The sequence below is a fragment of the Phocoena sinus genome, chromosome 10 (assembly GCF_008692025.1).
Source record: "Phocoena sinus isolate mPhoSin1 chromosome 10, mPhoSin1.pri, whole genome shotgun sequence".
NCBI lineage: Eukaryota > Metazoa > Chordata > Mammalia > Artiodactyla > Phocoenidae > Phocoena > Phocoena sinus.
In genome coordinates, this window is record NC_045772.1 from 50,669,138 (window position 1) to 50,684,683 (window position 15,546).

Consider the following 15,546-nt stretch of genomic DNA (forward strand, 5'->3'; position numbering starts at 1 on the left):
GGGGTCCCTTCTCTCCACACCTTCTCCATCATTTGTTGTTTGTAGACTTTTTAATGATGGCCATTCTGACCGGTGTGAAGTGGTAACCTCATTGTACTTCTGATTTGCATTTCTCTAATAATTAGTGATGTGGAGCATCTTTTCATGTGTATTGGCATTTATTTAAAATTTTTGTCTTCAAATAAGTGACCTTAAAGGTATAAATTGGTTCTGCAGTACAATTTAAATTTACTTATTTTAGGCAAATAAGTGTATGGAAGAGAGGGAAGTGAGATTTATCTAGACACACAAAAGGAACTGGCTAAGATTGCTCATTTTTGTAGACTTCTCCAAAGTAATTGACTTACATGATGCCAGGTGTCTGCTGGAGTGGTGTGTCCAGTGTGGCCTCTGTGATGCCGAAATGTGTGATACCTGATAACCTATCAAATCTTGTTGTCTATCCAAGAGGAAATAACATAAGGAGGACAGAGCACAGAAATAGGAATAAAAGAAATTCAGTCTAGACTCATTTTAGATGCAGGTCCTTCTATAAATTTTCATCTCTGGGCCTCAAGTCCTGACTCTAAAATGAAAGAGTGGTCTAGAGCATCCCTTATAATCATGAGATTCTAGTGATATATCTACAAATGGCCATTAAAGGACTTAAGAGAAAACTACCATGGAAGACTCCACAGCTCTCCATGACTGTCTGCCCCCCAGACCTTCTTGCCCTTGAATATCCTATCATGGAACCATCAGCCACTGATTCATTCAATGTCTTCCCTCCGTTTCTATCTTCAGAGTTTGAATCAAGAATTGACTTTGTGTAAATCACATCAAGAGAATTGATGCGTATTCTCTGATGGGTAGGTTTTTATAAAAGGCCTACGATGCCTCCTGGAGGTTTAAATTAAAGATATATTGTTAGGAAAAAGTTTCTTTAAAAGCAAATGTCGAAAGATGCCATGCTGCTCTGTTGCTATGCTCTCCTTAACTCATGGTGAATGTTGCCCAGATTCTGCCTCACTTCCATTAAGAATTATTGCTTTCACCCTGACTAACTTCAGTAAGCTATTCTCAGATAATATCAAACTTATTTCACTCTGGTCCTTTGACCAATGCAAATTTTGACTTCTAGGTAATTGTCTACTTCTGCCTGTGTGACACTCTTGATACTGGGAGTGAGGCTGGGCGCTGGGGAGTGGATAAGCAGAGGCTGGCCAGGTGGCCATCTATAATTCAGTTTCAACCTTTTAAGGATGTGTATAACTAGACTTCTCAGCTCTAAATCAAGGACATTGTTTTCAAATATAAATGAGAAAATAGTTTTACCAGGGTTGACTGCTTCTGTAATGCAAACTGGGTAAATTTCTAAAGACATGGCTCCTTAAAATAGAGCATCGAGTGCAAAACACCTCAGAGTCTCCTGGTCAAATCTCTTATTGCCCTTTAAGAAAATCCAACACTGAATTCAACCCAAGACTTTAATTGGCTGGACTCTAGACAAATTGAAAACTGAGGAAAGCCCTTAGGCTTCCAAGATGCTGTCCCCTGAAACTGGTCGTCGTGATTGGTATCTCCTGGCTCAGTGCTCTGTACTCAGAAATACACAGTTTCAAAGTTTTAGATAATAAAAGGAAATACATTTTTAAACTGGTTTTATAAAGAATCCAGATTTTAACATATAGTAAGTTTGTTTTAATGGGTGCTATATAAAGCATATTGCCTGGTTATTAAATCAACACTGTGAGAAAAGAGTTCAAATACTCAGGTGGGCATGGTATAGCAAAATGAAGACTTTTGTAGTATAATGCTTGCATTTTGTTTTGTGGTTTGTGATTCTACTCAAAATCACATTTGCAAAGAGAGGAGTCAGAGATCTAGGATACTGCTTCCTAAGCAAAAGTGACGCTGTTGAGTGTATTGGTATCTGAAAGTTGGTAGTTTATGGTTGGAAGAATTTAAAGAATCGTGTGACAAATGGAATAGAAACATGAAACAGCATGACTGCCATTTTTTAATTACAGCTTACAGCAGTGTTACTCTTTCCTTTTTGTCATTGCTTACAAAGACCTTGTTAGTTTTATGAAGAAATCGTGAATCATTTCAACCAGAAGAACGTCCTAAAGAGGAATCGAGTTCCTCAATTTTGCAACACAGACTACTGAGTTGGGAGAATTACGTTCTCAGATGACTAAGTCTTGTTGCTGAATTAAATCCTTGTTATATTTAATAGTTTGCCACGCACAATATAATGCTTTTTAATCCTTAATGATTTCCTATCACAACAATGACAGCAACAACCACAAACTAAGCTGATAGTGTGGCCAGAAGTAACCTTTGGGTCATCCAGCTTGAGTAGATCCGCTAGGTAAAATTATTTTACATTATGTCTGCTCAGGCCATATACATCCTATTCTTGAAAATGTTTAGGGTTGTCACTCAGACATCTCTTTTACTTTATACAAATGTCCCATGCAAACTAGAAAGAAGATATTTACCATCCTCGATCATTATTCCTGTATTCCAAGACAGACTGAATCCTTTCCTAGATTAAAAAAAAAAATCACTTTACTTAGAATTTGATGGATCCATCACTTGTATGATTTTGTCACCTGGTGTTTTGCTTATTCAGCTTCTTGCCTGTCACAGGTATACTAGGCTTTCGTCCTTCTGTCTCTTCAGTTGCTCTTTTTCTGGTTCTGCAAGTTATTTCCATCTCTTTCTAAAAGAGGGCACATCAACTCATTGCAATATATGTTTTCTTTCCCCAAACCATCCTTCCTTCCCTGTTCTTAACCTAACTTCTCCGGTCTTACTCTGAATGTCCCTGTCCCTTTATTTTCCACTGGATGCCAGTTCCTACTTCCAAGAGGAACCCACTAATTCTGTGTCTTTATTCCCCTGCAATACTAATACTCTGTCATCTGCTTCTCTGAAATATAGCATTTCATTTCCTTTGTTCTTCTACCTGTTTATTCTTAGTGCCCATTGAGCCGTTTTATTCCTTCTTTGTCTTCTGATTACTGATAGTCACTGACGCTTATTTATCAATGAATATAGATGACAGGCAAATGATCTGTGTGCTGGATTTACAAACTTCTTACCATTCTATGCCTTCATGTGCATTATAGCTTGATCCTGACAATCCTAAGAGGTGGATGAAAAAGTATATCCCTCTTTCATAGGAGAGGAAACATGTTCAGAGCATTTTAAATGACTTGACCTTGTCCTATGGCTAACCCAAGGTTAGGACCCAGGTCTACAGACCCTTTCTGTTATATCATATCACCTCTCTCTGGCAGAAGGATTGCAGTCCATTGGAAAATCTTCACTACATTAGAAACTGGATGGAAATTAACCAAACCCTTCATTGTACCTTTACAGATGAGAGTCCCTACACTAAATCCGCCAGCCAGACAAAACCGCCTGATGGAGCATTGGCTGTGAGGAGACAGAGCATCCCAGGTTAGACCAGACTGCTGGATTTTTCAGCTGTTTTCCTTTTGAACCCTGTTATTTGGTGATCCTAAATAGTTCCAACTTGGTAAAAAAAAAAAAAAAATGCTATTTCATAGGGTGGAGACTGCATTCTACACAACTTGTTCAAACAACGTTCATGAAAGCTAGACTCTGGAAAAGCTTGCAAACTTGTGAAAATTCATCTTGTGTGCAAATCCTTTGTAAAATGACTTGAATTTATATCGGCTCTCACTCATTGACTTACTTTCACCTCTGATTTCAGGGTATGATTCTCACAGCAGCATCTATCCCTTTACTGAGACATACGGGCATAACAAAGTGGTTCAGAATTGCTGTGGCAGATCATATATATGCTGAATAACAAATTACTCTTGTCTTCTTGTCTCGTTGAACTTGGATTTACTTCCATCCGACAACTCTTGTAGAATTCTGGGACTTCTGTTTCTTTAGGAAGCTGTGATTAGGTTCCTTGTAGTGCAATAAACGATACCTACTTTTTTCAGCAAAAGATTTTTCAGAAATATCTTAAAATGTCTTTATCCCAAACTTCCATATTGTGAAACTTTGAATTTGAGAATGACATAAACATTCTAAAATTAAAGGAGGAAGGAGATTCAAAATATTATTCAAACTTTATCTGAACTCGGTAATTTGTGGAAAACCTCTTATGGTAGCAACTATACTTAAGAGAAGGGTTTAAAAGCATTAATACATTTAGAAATTTATCAAAATTAACGTCTTTCCATATTATATACAAGTAAATTGAGTACAGCTAAAGCTTAGTGACAGGATTCTAGAGTACAGTAGTTTAACAATCCAGGAGAAACAAAGCAGCATTTCCAATGTTAAATTGAATGGTTTGGCAAATCTGTCAGTGAAAGGGGAATTTTCCATTTGCGTAAAGAGCAAGACGAGTCCGGTTTCTGCCCTGTCCATGATTATTATTTATTTTTATAAGAACTACATGTGGTTATTTTTATTCTTATTCTGAAGGCTTAGACTCATAGTGAAAGTACCTGGCTTAGAAAGAGGCATGTTGTGAATGTAACCTATCCTTGTTTGTGTGCTTTGAAGATTCTAAAGTAACTCGCAATGTGTAATTAGATGGTATCACCCAGTGCTGAGATTTCTTCTATTCCATCCTATAAAACGTCATTCTTAGTGCCGATCACGTTTAGAAAAACTACTGCGATCCGCTATGTGCCGTGTTCTCTGCTTTCTCCTTGTCAGCAATAAGGAAGTACCCAAAATTTGAAGCTCGAGAATGCCAGTTATCCATCAGTTCCTTCTTGGCCTCTCTAATTAGCTGGTGCTTAGTACTCTGCTGGGAAGAGTTGAAGAGACTTCCCACTGTCCTTACCACTTTATGTGGTACTAAAGAAAAGCACCGACTAGTCTCATGTTTTCCTTTCATGGGTTTTCTAGTGTTACATACTAAATTATAACACAGGTTTATGGGCCAGACTTTTCCGTAAAGTCAATAAGTGGTTTTTAACATTACATGTTAGGTACAGAGAAGTTGTTAATTATAATCCTTAGTTCATGACGTACAGTGATTCTTCGTAATAGACTTTTTCCTTTTGTTCTTCCTCAGGTCAGTTTTTAAGTCACTGGAATCAGGAACCTTTTTTGTAGGCTTCAGGGGTTATTTTCCTGGAGTTTGAACATGAACAAACACCCTTTTGTTCTCTCTTAGAAGGCAGCAGCCAGAAGGGTTGGGCGTCCTCAAAATCTTCTTAATTATTTAGAACAGCCCAAGAGAAAAAAAGAGTTCACCAGCCAGAAGGCTAAGAAACCAAAGTGATTAATAACTGATGAGGACTTACTGTTATATCTTAAGAAATAACAGTAAATTAGGGAACTTCTTGGAAACTGCGTCCTGACTGAGTTCTGACACTTGGAGTTCTGAACCTTTACTGTCTTACCTAAAAATCCCCATTAATTCTTGTTCTGGCAAAAAAAAAAAAGGGACTCTCCCCTGATCTTTGGCCAATTAGTTAAGTCGAAGGGAGATCTAATCCAGCATCCAGAAATCTTAACCAGTCACCTACCATGGCAACCTTTATCCCTGTGAAGTCAGAGAGAGAGAGAGGGAAATGTGCAGAGACCTGGAAAATGCACACTCTTTATTATTTGCTGGAGCTTCGGCTGAAAAATCCCAAAGTGTCCTCCCGAGGAATGAAGGTGGACCCCCGGGGAGCTGAAAGAGCAAAATCAAAGTTTACAGCCTTTTTTTCTTTCTCCTGTGCTTACCTCCCAACCTCACTTCCCTCAAAAGTATTATCACCACCCTGGTAGCAAGGAAAGATGTGTCTAAAGAAAAGATGCAACAAGGAACTGAAGAAGGCGTAAAGGAAAGTGTGGCTCCTCTACTGGCCCCTGGATCTTCTCAGTGCAAAGGCACTTCTCAGGGCAGATTTTGGTGCCCCCAATTCCTGGGCAGTAAGCAAACACCCAGAAGCTGGAATTTTAAAGGAGCTGTGGCTTTTCCTCACATCTCTCCCCGCTGATCCAATGATGGTGATTGAATTTGATGGTTCATGTGAGCACTTTCTCTGATGGAAGGGGGGCAGGTGTAAGGGAGGAAGAGTATAAAGTTGTAGAAGGCATTTTAAAGCTCTCTATACACGTTTTTATGAAAGCTTAAGCTGTTCTTTGAAACCAATTCTATAGAGACCTGATGCTTGCTGGAGTAAATATTTGTACACATATACCTAGATAAGGTTTCTTAACATGGGTTCCACTATTTCCATGGCATAACAAAGAGTAACTTTTAACAATTCTGACCCAGAGAAGTAACCTTGAATGTAAACAAAAATGTAATTTGCTTTTCATTCATATCAAAATCTACTACCACTGTCTAAACGCAAGATTGCTTTAGCAGTTATTTTATAATCACAAGTCAAATATGTGTCCTTCATGAAATGACAATTCTAACTGTAAATCCTTTCGTCCCACTCCTGTCTCTTCTCAAAAAATGGAATGGATTAAACATCTCTTAGGAGCCAAATGCATTTGATTTGGATAAAGGGGAAATGCATTTTTCTTGTTATTTGGAAACTTGTCATTTTAATCGTGTCTCTTATGGCATAATGTGTAAAAAAAAAAAGGTTTTTTAGTCTTTCATAAGGTTTTGTAAAATTTTTAATAACCATGATAGTAAAAAAGAAATGACATGACTACCTATGACACTGAAGTTTAAATTTAAAGACTTTAAAACTATTAAGGAGGCATATTTCAATCTCACTTATGCTCATTTTTTTTTCAAAGAGAAGATGAATTCCAAGTACAAAGCTATTTTGAACTAACAGATTCTACTACACATCTATGATTATTAAAAAGAATCTGTTGGTCTGATCTTCCTTTATTTGAGAGATTACTGGTGAATCAGAGTTTGACCACCTGAGGGTTTGTCCAGATTATTACAGGATATCTGTATAATTCTTAGATTAGCATATTTTACAATAATTTGTGGCTTTAGCCACTTAGAGATGAGGCATTTAATCATGTCTGTCTAACGTTCATGAACGGAAAAGACAGGATACTATACTAGACCTGAAGGCCTAGAGTTAGTGTATTATTTATTTGATTCACGTACTTTTTCCAGGTAGGATAGCTTTCTTTGTCTATGCTAGTCTTGAGAAAGAATTCTGGGCAATTCACAAAAGCAGGAAGCTGTCAAGTGTTCACACCCATTGCCATTTCCAAACTTTGGTGCCCCAGGAAAATTATCTTAACTCTGTAGCCAAACTGAGCCCTCAAAAGTTTGTGTGGGAATTTTTTTTCCTCCTAGAATATGAGAAAAGACAGTTATCAATTTGGTCATAATTAAATGAAGATGATATATCTTTCTTGCTTCTCACATTTGAGTATTTGCAGAGAGTATACAGATACGGAGCTGAGAGTCTGAAATGCCCATTAGCCCAAGATGTATACACTCACGCTGTTTAGAATACATCCAGGAAGCCTTGACGCCTACTGAAAAGTCAAAGTGTGGAAAATAATACAGTACCCTTGGTATCACAGAGAAGCTGGCAACCTTGAATTAAGGGGGAAGGACAGGAATTTTGAAGGTTCTGCCCTCCCTGTTCAGCATTTTCCTCTTTGTTAGCACACAATTTGACACTTCATTGGTCTAAATTTTCATGATTATAGTAGATATATAGTGTGACATTTACAATAGGATTTTATAGCTCTAACACTCTTCAGGTGGATGAAGGGCATTTCCTCTGATTTTCGGGCCTGGTTCTCCTTCCTCTGTTGAGTTTCACCATTGAGCTGCTCCAAGAAATGGGCGAGTCTCACAGAGGGGAAACCAAACTCAGTTGACTCAAGCAAGTATGTCATGTCATAAAAGCACGGTGCTGCACAATGCCTACGTGTATCAAATCGTCACATTGTACACCTTAAATGTCTTACACTTCTGTCAGTTACATAGAGAATTTCAAAGGCCAGAGGTCTCTCCCCCAATTCTCATTTGTTCCTCTAACACCTAAAGAGAACGTCTGAGCACAATTTAACAATAAAATCGACAGGATGAGAGTGATTCATTCGAGAACGTGTGCTGCTGTAGAAAAAAGGCCACAAAAAAATATGCAGAAATAGCTGGAGTCTGTAAATAGAGTGATGCAAAGCAGAACTTGTTACTTCTCATGGCAGGTACGCATGAAGGATTTCCCCCGGAGAGCTGATCCACTTTGCTCTGTGGTACACCCTGAGTTCTCAAGGAGCGCTGGGCAAAACGAGCATCTTGATGCAGCCTTCATTAGCGATTCAGACAGATGACAGTCTATTATGTTTGAACTTCTCTCCTGCCTTAGTAGACACGGGTGAAACATAATGAAGTGGTACATAGGCAGCAAATGACTTTTAAACAATAGTTCTTTCAGCATGCAGCTTAGGGGAAATTATTTGTAATGAATTAGTTCTGTGCTTGGATATTCCCTGAGCCCCACTGTGTTACAGGAGTGGTGGCATTTGGTCAGTGTCGTGCTCTGGGTACACGAAGTAATAAGAATGACTCTGACGACGGCCAGCACAGCTTCCCAGTGTCTGGAAACATTTTACAAGGAGGCTCAAGGAGATGTGCACAAGAGCCACAGGAGAAAGTCTTTTCTGTCTACTACTTTGGCACTGAAGATAAATGAATTCTCCCGCTCCCCAGGTTAGGGAGACCTTCAGTTCAGGGTGTTTTAATTAAGTGACTTTAGAGAATTTGGCTGGGTGCAAGCTGTATGGATAAAATAGATAACCAACAAGGACCTTCTGTGTAGCACAGGGAACTCTACTCAATATTCTGTAATAACCTATATGGGAAAAGAATCTGAAAAAGAATGAATATATGTATAGGTATAACTGAATCACTCTGCTATACACCTGAAACTAACACAACAGTGTAAATCAACTATACTTCAGTAAAATTTTTTTAAAATAGTTGCTCTGTAAAAAAAATAAAAAATAACAGTTGTATGGATTGATTGGCACTAGGGAAAGAAAAGAACCATCCTACACAGTTTAATGTAGAATAGAGCAGTTGAGCTCATTAATACTCCTTTCTTTTTTTTTTTTTTTTTTTTTTTGGCGGTATGCGGGCCTCTCACTGTTGTGGCCTCTCCCCTTGCGGAGCACAGGCTCCGGACATGCAGGCTCAGCGGCCATGGCTCACGGTCCCAGCCACTCCACGGCATGTGGGATCCTCCCGGACCGCGGCACGAACCCGCATCCCCTGCATCAGCAGGCGGACTCTCAACCACTGCGCCACCAGGGAAGCCCAATACTCCTTTCTTATTAGGGCTGACATGACTTAGAACAGCCCCCCAATTTCAGTCGTGTCATCTTCATAATGTTTGTTATATATGTTTGTTCCACCTTGGCTATAATTAATATGATTTTAAGTAAATTTAAATTGATTCACTTTTTTCCTTATCTTTATCCTAAGCTTTATTATCTTGAATTTGATATGCTAATTATATTTTTCTAGTATAAGTTTTTAAAAACTATAACTGAATTTTTTTTTGTTAAGTTTTATGTGTTCCCTCAAATATATCCATCAATGTTTACGTACACTATACTTCGGGAAACACTGGCTTGGAGTGAGATTCTTCTCCAAAGAAATGCCTTTGAGAACCTCAGTTTGTCAGTGTATTGATGAGTAGTCGTTGATTTATAGTGCAGAAATGGGGCGTTTGGACGGGAGTGGAAGGCATTTGGAGCTTTTGCTATAAAATGGAAAGAAATGCTGATAGCGAGGAGGGAGAACAAAATTAACCCAAAGCCTAAGAAATAACAAGAATGCAATGATCACAAGAGTAACCTAATCTAGAAAGAGAGAGCGAGGGAAGCCATAGATAAATTTTAAAAATACTGGTTGTCATTCATTTCATGCTGTGTTCCAAGTATTGGCCTAGCCATTTTGATAAATAATGTTGCGTTTCTTCCACAACACCTGCAGGAACTAAGTTTTGTTCATTTCCCTCTAACAGTTGAGGGAACAAGTTCGGAGAGCTAAAGTAACATGCCAAGGTCATAGGGCTAGAAAGTAGTGGACAAAATAAAATTTTATCTGAAATGCATTTAGGTAACAATGAATTTCCACCAGAATCCTGAGCAGTGAGTGAAAGGAGAAGGTGGTGAGAATTCTTAATGAGAATGAGGTGTAAAGACTGCCTCCTAGTGGCCAATGGAGCATCTGCTTGAAGTAATGTAAGAAAATGTAAGGTGGGCAGGAGCCTCTGAGTGTGGGTGGCCTGTCCGTCCAAGTTGCAGAATCTATCTCAGTCATCACCGACTGGGCCCTTGATTACAGGTGGGTCATTGAGTAGAGGCTGCGCTCATAGGGGTCATGCCATTATTTCTCTAAGTAACTGAGGGCTAGCAGAAACTGAGGAAGCAGGCTGGTAGTTTGCTTTAGGCTGTGCTGTCATCTATTCTATACATTTGTAATTTTCAAGGAAAAAACCCGAAATTGCCAAAGCAGGCTCTTAAATACTTGTTCTTGAACAGGTAACACCATAACTCTCTGCTTCGTGTTTCGCTTCTAAAACCTTAGATACAGAGTTTTAAGATAACACTGAATGAGTAAAAGGAGTCACTTTGCTCTGTGGCACCTGGCAAATAGATTTCTAAAATCAGTTCACATAGATCTCCCGTTATCCGATTCAAGGAGTAAAGACTGACTCTGGGCAATGTGCTCAGTATATACATTTTCAATTCTCTTAATATTAAACATTCTTGTACATTTCTAAGGACTCTTACTGAGCTAGATGGTAAACTGATGTTACGAAGATTTCTGCTTCAGAACTGGGGTGGGAGGGAAACTTTATAGCACCTGGAAAGTCTTTTTCTCTTTAGGAGTTTGATTGCTCCCCTGGTGCTTTCCTGCCTTCTGCATGTAAATGTAAACTGCTTACACACTGATTCCATGCATTTCACCCTTGCATATTTCACCGCATGACCTTTATTTTTCCTCCAGCCAATCCCTTCCTTGCTCCCTAAGTCCCTAAGTGAGGATCATTATAACTAAAATGATCCTCACTCATTTTTTATTTGTGCCTAGTAGTGTTCCAGAAGCTAGCAGTATCCTACAAGCCTCTGTCCTCCTGAGTTGGCATGCTAGTGGGGAGACTGACATTCAACAAGCACTGACTGCCTAACATAAGGTCAGGCTGTGCTAAGTGCAGTAAAGTGCAATAAACTAGTGTAAGGTGTAGAGAGTGGTGGGCAGAAAGACCCTGGACTCTGTGTTTGAAAAGAAAGTCAAGGATAGCCTCGATCAGGCAGTAACAACTGAGTGAGCCTAAAAAGAGGGGGTGAACCCATAATGGTCTGGGGAAAAAGGATTCTAGGCCAAAAAGAACAGCCAGTACAAAGGCCCTGAGGTCAGAACAAGCTTGGCTTGTTAAGGAAACTGAGAGAAGGCCAGCATGGCCAGAAAGGATGAAGCAATGCTGAGAGTGGCAACAGATGAGGTTGGAGAGAGGGAGGGACAAAGGTAGGTTCTGTAGAACTTGTAACCAAGGTAAGAGCTTAAGTTTTATTCTTGGTGTGACAAGAAACCATTGCAAGGATTGAACAGTTGAGGTACTGATGCATTTCTTTTTAAATCTCTCTAGCGTCTATATGGAAAATAGACTTTAAGGAGACAGGAGCAGAGACAGGGAGATCAGTTGCCATTGCACTATTTCATTCAAGAAATGATGGTGTCTTGGACTAGGATGATGGAGGTAGAGGTAGTAAAAATGGTCAAATTAGATGTGGAATGTGAGAGGAAGAGAGGAGTCTGGGTTGAGTCCAAGGGTTTTGCTCTTAACTGGGTAAGTAGTGATGCCATTTACTGAGACAGACCCTGGGGAAGAAATGGTTCAGTGGAAGGGGGGAGTAGGGAACTCAGAGGAAAGGTCAGTGGAGATATACATTTTGGAGCAATCAGTTTGTATTTACACCCTTGTGGATGAGGGATACCATCTTGGTAGTGCAGATAGATGGAGATGGGGTCCAAGGTGTGAGCCTGGGGCATCCAGCCTTCCGAGGTCAGCCATGAAGGAAGTTTCAGCAAAAGACTTGAAGAAACGGAGGCAGTAGGAGAAGAAGCAGGAGAACGTGGTACCCTGGAATCCAAGTTAAGAACCACATGGGACCAAGGAGGGAGAGAAGAACTGAACCAAGTATTGATGATAAGATGAATAAGACGAGGACTGAGAACTGGCTAAAGGATTGTATAAGAAGAGAGTTTGTAGTGGACCCTAACTAGAGAAGTGTCAGTCAAGTGGTGGGAGTAAAAGCCTGCTTTGAGTGGGCTGAGGTGAGAATAGGACCTAAGTAAACAGAGCCAGGGAATGTGCACAACTCTTTCAGAATTTCAGAAGACTTGGACTTCCCTGGTGGTGTAGTGGCTAAGAATCCGCCTGCCAGTGCAGGGGACACAGGTTCAAGACCCGGTCCGGGAAGATCCCACGTGCCGCGGAGCAACTAAGCCCATGCACCACAACTACTGAAGCCCACACTGCAGAGACCGCGAGCCACAACTACTGAAGCCCGCATGCCTAGAGCCCGTGCTCCGCAACAAGAGAAGCCACCACAGTGAGAGGCCCGCTCACCGCAACGAAGAGTAGCCCCCGCTCGCCCGTGCGCAGCAGCGAAGACCCAATGCAGCCAAAAATAAATAAATTAATTTTTAAAAAAATGTTTTTTCAAAAGACTCTATCAAGAGGAGCAGAAAAATGGGACAGTAGCCGGAGGGGGCATGTGGTCTCTGGGAGACTCCCTTTTTAAATGCAGGAGAGGATACAGCCTGTTTGTGTGCTGACGTGGTTGATCTAGTGGAGTGGGAGAAATTGACGCAGGAGGGAAACGGAATGAAAGTGAAAGCAAAACCTTTGAAGAGGCTCCATGGGGGGCATCCAGCATGCAGTGGAGGTGTCAGCAGGAGGTCAGGCAGACGAATCCAGAGGCACAGAGGCAGGAAGATTATGGTAGGTTTCCCGCTAAGCAGATAGGTGAGTCCTCTTCTGACTGCTCTGTTTTCTTCTTGAAATAATAGGTGAGGTCATCACAGAGAGGAAGGAGGGGAAGGGGATGATACAGGCTTGTAGAGTGAGGAGGAGGTGTCATTTCAAAGGCTGGGAGAGTGGATTGCCTTGGGCAACGTCCAAGGATTACCCTGCAGCCTTGTAGATCCCTAACTAAATAGAAGCCTCTTCTCTCTTAAAAACCTGACTTCTTCAGATCAAGAAGGGATGAAATGAACTTACACATCTGATGCTGCTGCCCCATGTCATCCCCACATATCATATTCCATCTCCCCTTGGAGCTCTCCTACAGCTTCTGACTTTCATGAGCCTTTCTTTTTATGAACACCCAGGATATCATGTTTATTTATTAACCTTCTGGCAGGTTATCTCATCCTGTTTCAAGTGGCTCTGCAATGATTTTCCTGGGTTCTAGACTTACCTCTAATTTAAGGTTACAGTCCCTTATATTCAAGAAAATGTTTCTTTATTTAAAGTTCTCCCACCAAGCTTTGCCCAGCAGGGTTCATAACTGGGGGCGGTCCATAGTTGTTGTATTAAAGACTTCTCTCATCACCTGCTTTAGGATCTGATCACTGTTATGCACCAAACCTTACAAGACACTGAGATGGAATGATGAAGCATGGCTTGTAGTACACTTACTGGTCTTTCTCTTCCAAACACTGTCCGCGCGCGCGCGCGCACACACACACACACACACACACACACACACACACACACACCTTTCCTTCCGTTTTCCTCTTTCAATATAGGAAACTTCACATCTAACCTCTTCTGCTTCAATATTTTTAGAGACAAGAAAATTACTACCTTACAAGGTAACCCCTGCTTTTAAAACCTGTGTGTGTTAGGAAGTATTCCTTATGCCAACAGGCTGAGGATTCCCACCTTATACCTCTACCCATTGGCTCTTCTAATTCTTCTGAACTTCCCCAAAGTCTTTCGAGTACTTTAATGCACCTATCAGCTCCTCCCTGAGCCGTCATTGTTGTTTAACCAGATAAAGCATGTTGCTTCCTTCAGCCTGGTCTTCTGTGACATATTTTTCACACGCTGGTAGCCTTTCTCCATTTTGTCAATGCTCTCTTGCATGTGGCAGCCAAAACCGAATCCTTCCTCCAGCTAAAGAGCGCAGGGTATAAGAAAACCAGTACCTTCCCTGATCTAGGTGTTCTACTCAATTAGTGCAGATTAAGATTGTATTTTTGAATGAAATAATGATGTTTGTTTACACTGAACTTACAGTCAATAGACCTTATTCTCATGAATATCCCTCAAGAGCTAGGCTTCCTGCCTCGAACAGTAGCACTTCATATAATGCTAGCCAACACTGTACTCTTTGTTCTACACATGTATTTCTGTTATATTCCGCTAGGAAGATTTGAGAAGAGGAGAGGAGGAGGGGTACTAACAATTGTTGAGCATCAATTGTGTACCAGTCTTATTTATTCAAAAGAGGTATTTAATGATCCCAGTTTTATGGAGGAAGAAATTAAGGCTCACTGAGGCTTAAGTAACTTCTGCAAGTTCATCCAACAACAAACCTGATATTTGAGTTTAGATTAGTTTAATCCAAAGCCCCTCATCTTTCAGCCCTTGTTCCCAGCTCTCAAATGGTTCAGCTCATCTTTCCAACATAGTGGAAATAGTCCCTGTTCCTGCACATCACATGTATTTACCACTGTCTTAGCAGTGAATTAGCCATAAATTTGACAAGCATCTAACAATGTTAAGAATTTTGAGTGTACCATGCTTTGTGACCACCTAGGCGGGTGGGATAGGGAGGGTGGGAGCGAGACACAAGAGGGAGGGGAAATGAAGATATATGTATACGTAGAGCTGATTCACTTTGTTATGCAGCAGAAACTAACACCATTGTAAAGCAATTATACTCCAATAAAGATGTTAAAAAATAAGAAGAAAAGAGGGCTTCCCTGGTGGCGCAGTGGTTGAGAGTCCGCCTGCCGATGCAGGGGACACGGGTTCGTGCCCCGGTCCGGGAAGATCCCACGTGCCGCGGAGCGGCTGGGCCCGTGAGCCATGGCCGCTGAGCCTGCGCATCCGGAGCCTGTGCTCCGCAACGGGAGAGGCCACAACAGTGAGAGGCCCGCGTACCACATAAAAAAAAAAAAAAAAAAAAAAAAAGACAAAGAATGATAAGAAAAGAAAAGAAAAGAATCTTGAGCATAGCAGTCAGTACCAAGGACAGAGCTCTGCGGCGGCGGCACCACCACCACCACCACCACCACCACCAGAAACCTTGATCCTCCCCCATCAACAATGACTTTCGGCCTTTTGGGTATCATCCTCAGTGAGCTTCAGAGCCAGCTTTTAGTTCGTGGTACTCTGTTCTGCCCACAAGTTATCATGAGAGATCTTTCTCAAATCCCACTGAAATATTCAAATATGCATTTACATTATATTGTCTTTATATAGGTGTCCCTTGGAGATACTACAGGTTCAGTTCCAGACCACCACAATGAAGCGAATATCACAATAAAGCAAGTCACACAAACTTCTTGGTTTCCCATTGTATATAAAAGTTATGTTTACA

The 15,546-nt window shown here is 40.7% G+C and overlaps 1 protein-coding gene across 4 annotated transcripts in view; it reads left to right on the forward strand.

Moving 5' to 3' along the window:
- The window catches only part of GRIP1 (glutamate receptor interacting protein 1), a 702,730-nt gene that overhangs the window by 489,872 nt on the left and 197,312 nt on the right, over positions 1-15,546 (forward strand). For all 4 annotated transcript variants that reach the window (XM_032645739.1, XM_032645736.1, XM_032645737.1 and 1 more), the window contains exon 2: positions 3,370-3,450. In XM_032645739.1, coding sequence (XP_032501630.1) covers positions 3,370-3,450 — 81 coding nt within the window. The remainder of the gene's footprint in view (positions 1-3,369; positions 3,451-15,546) is intronic.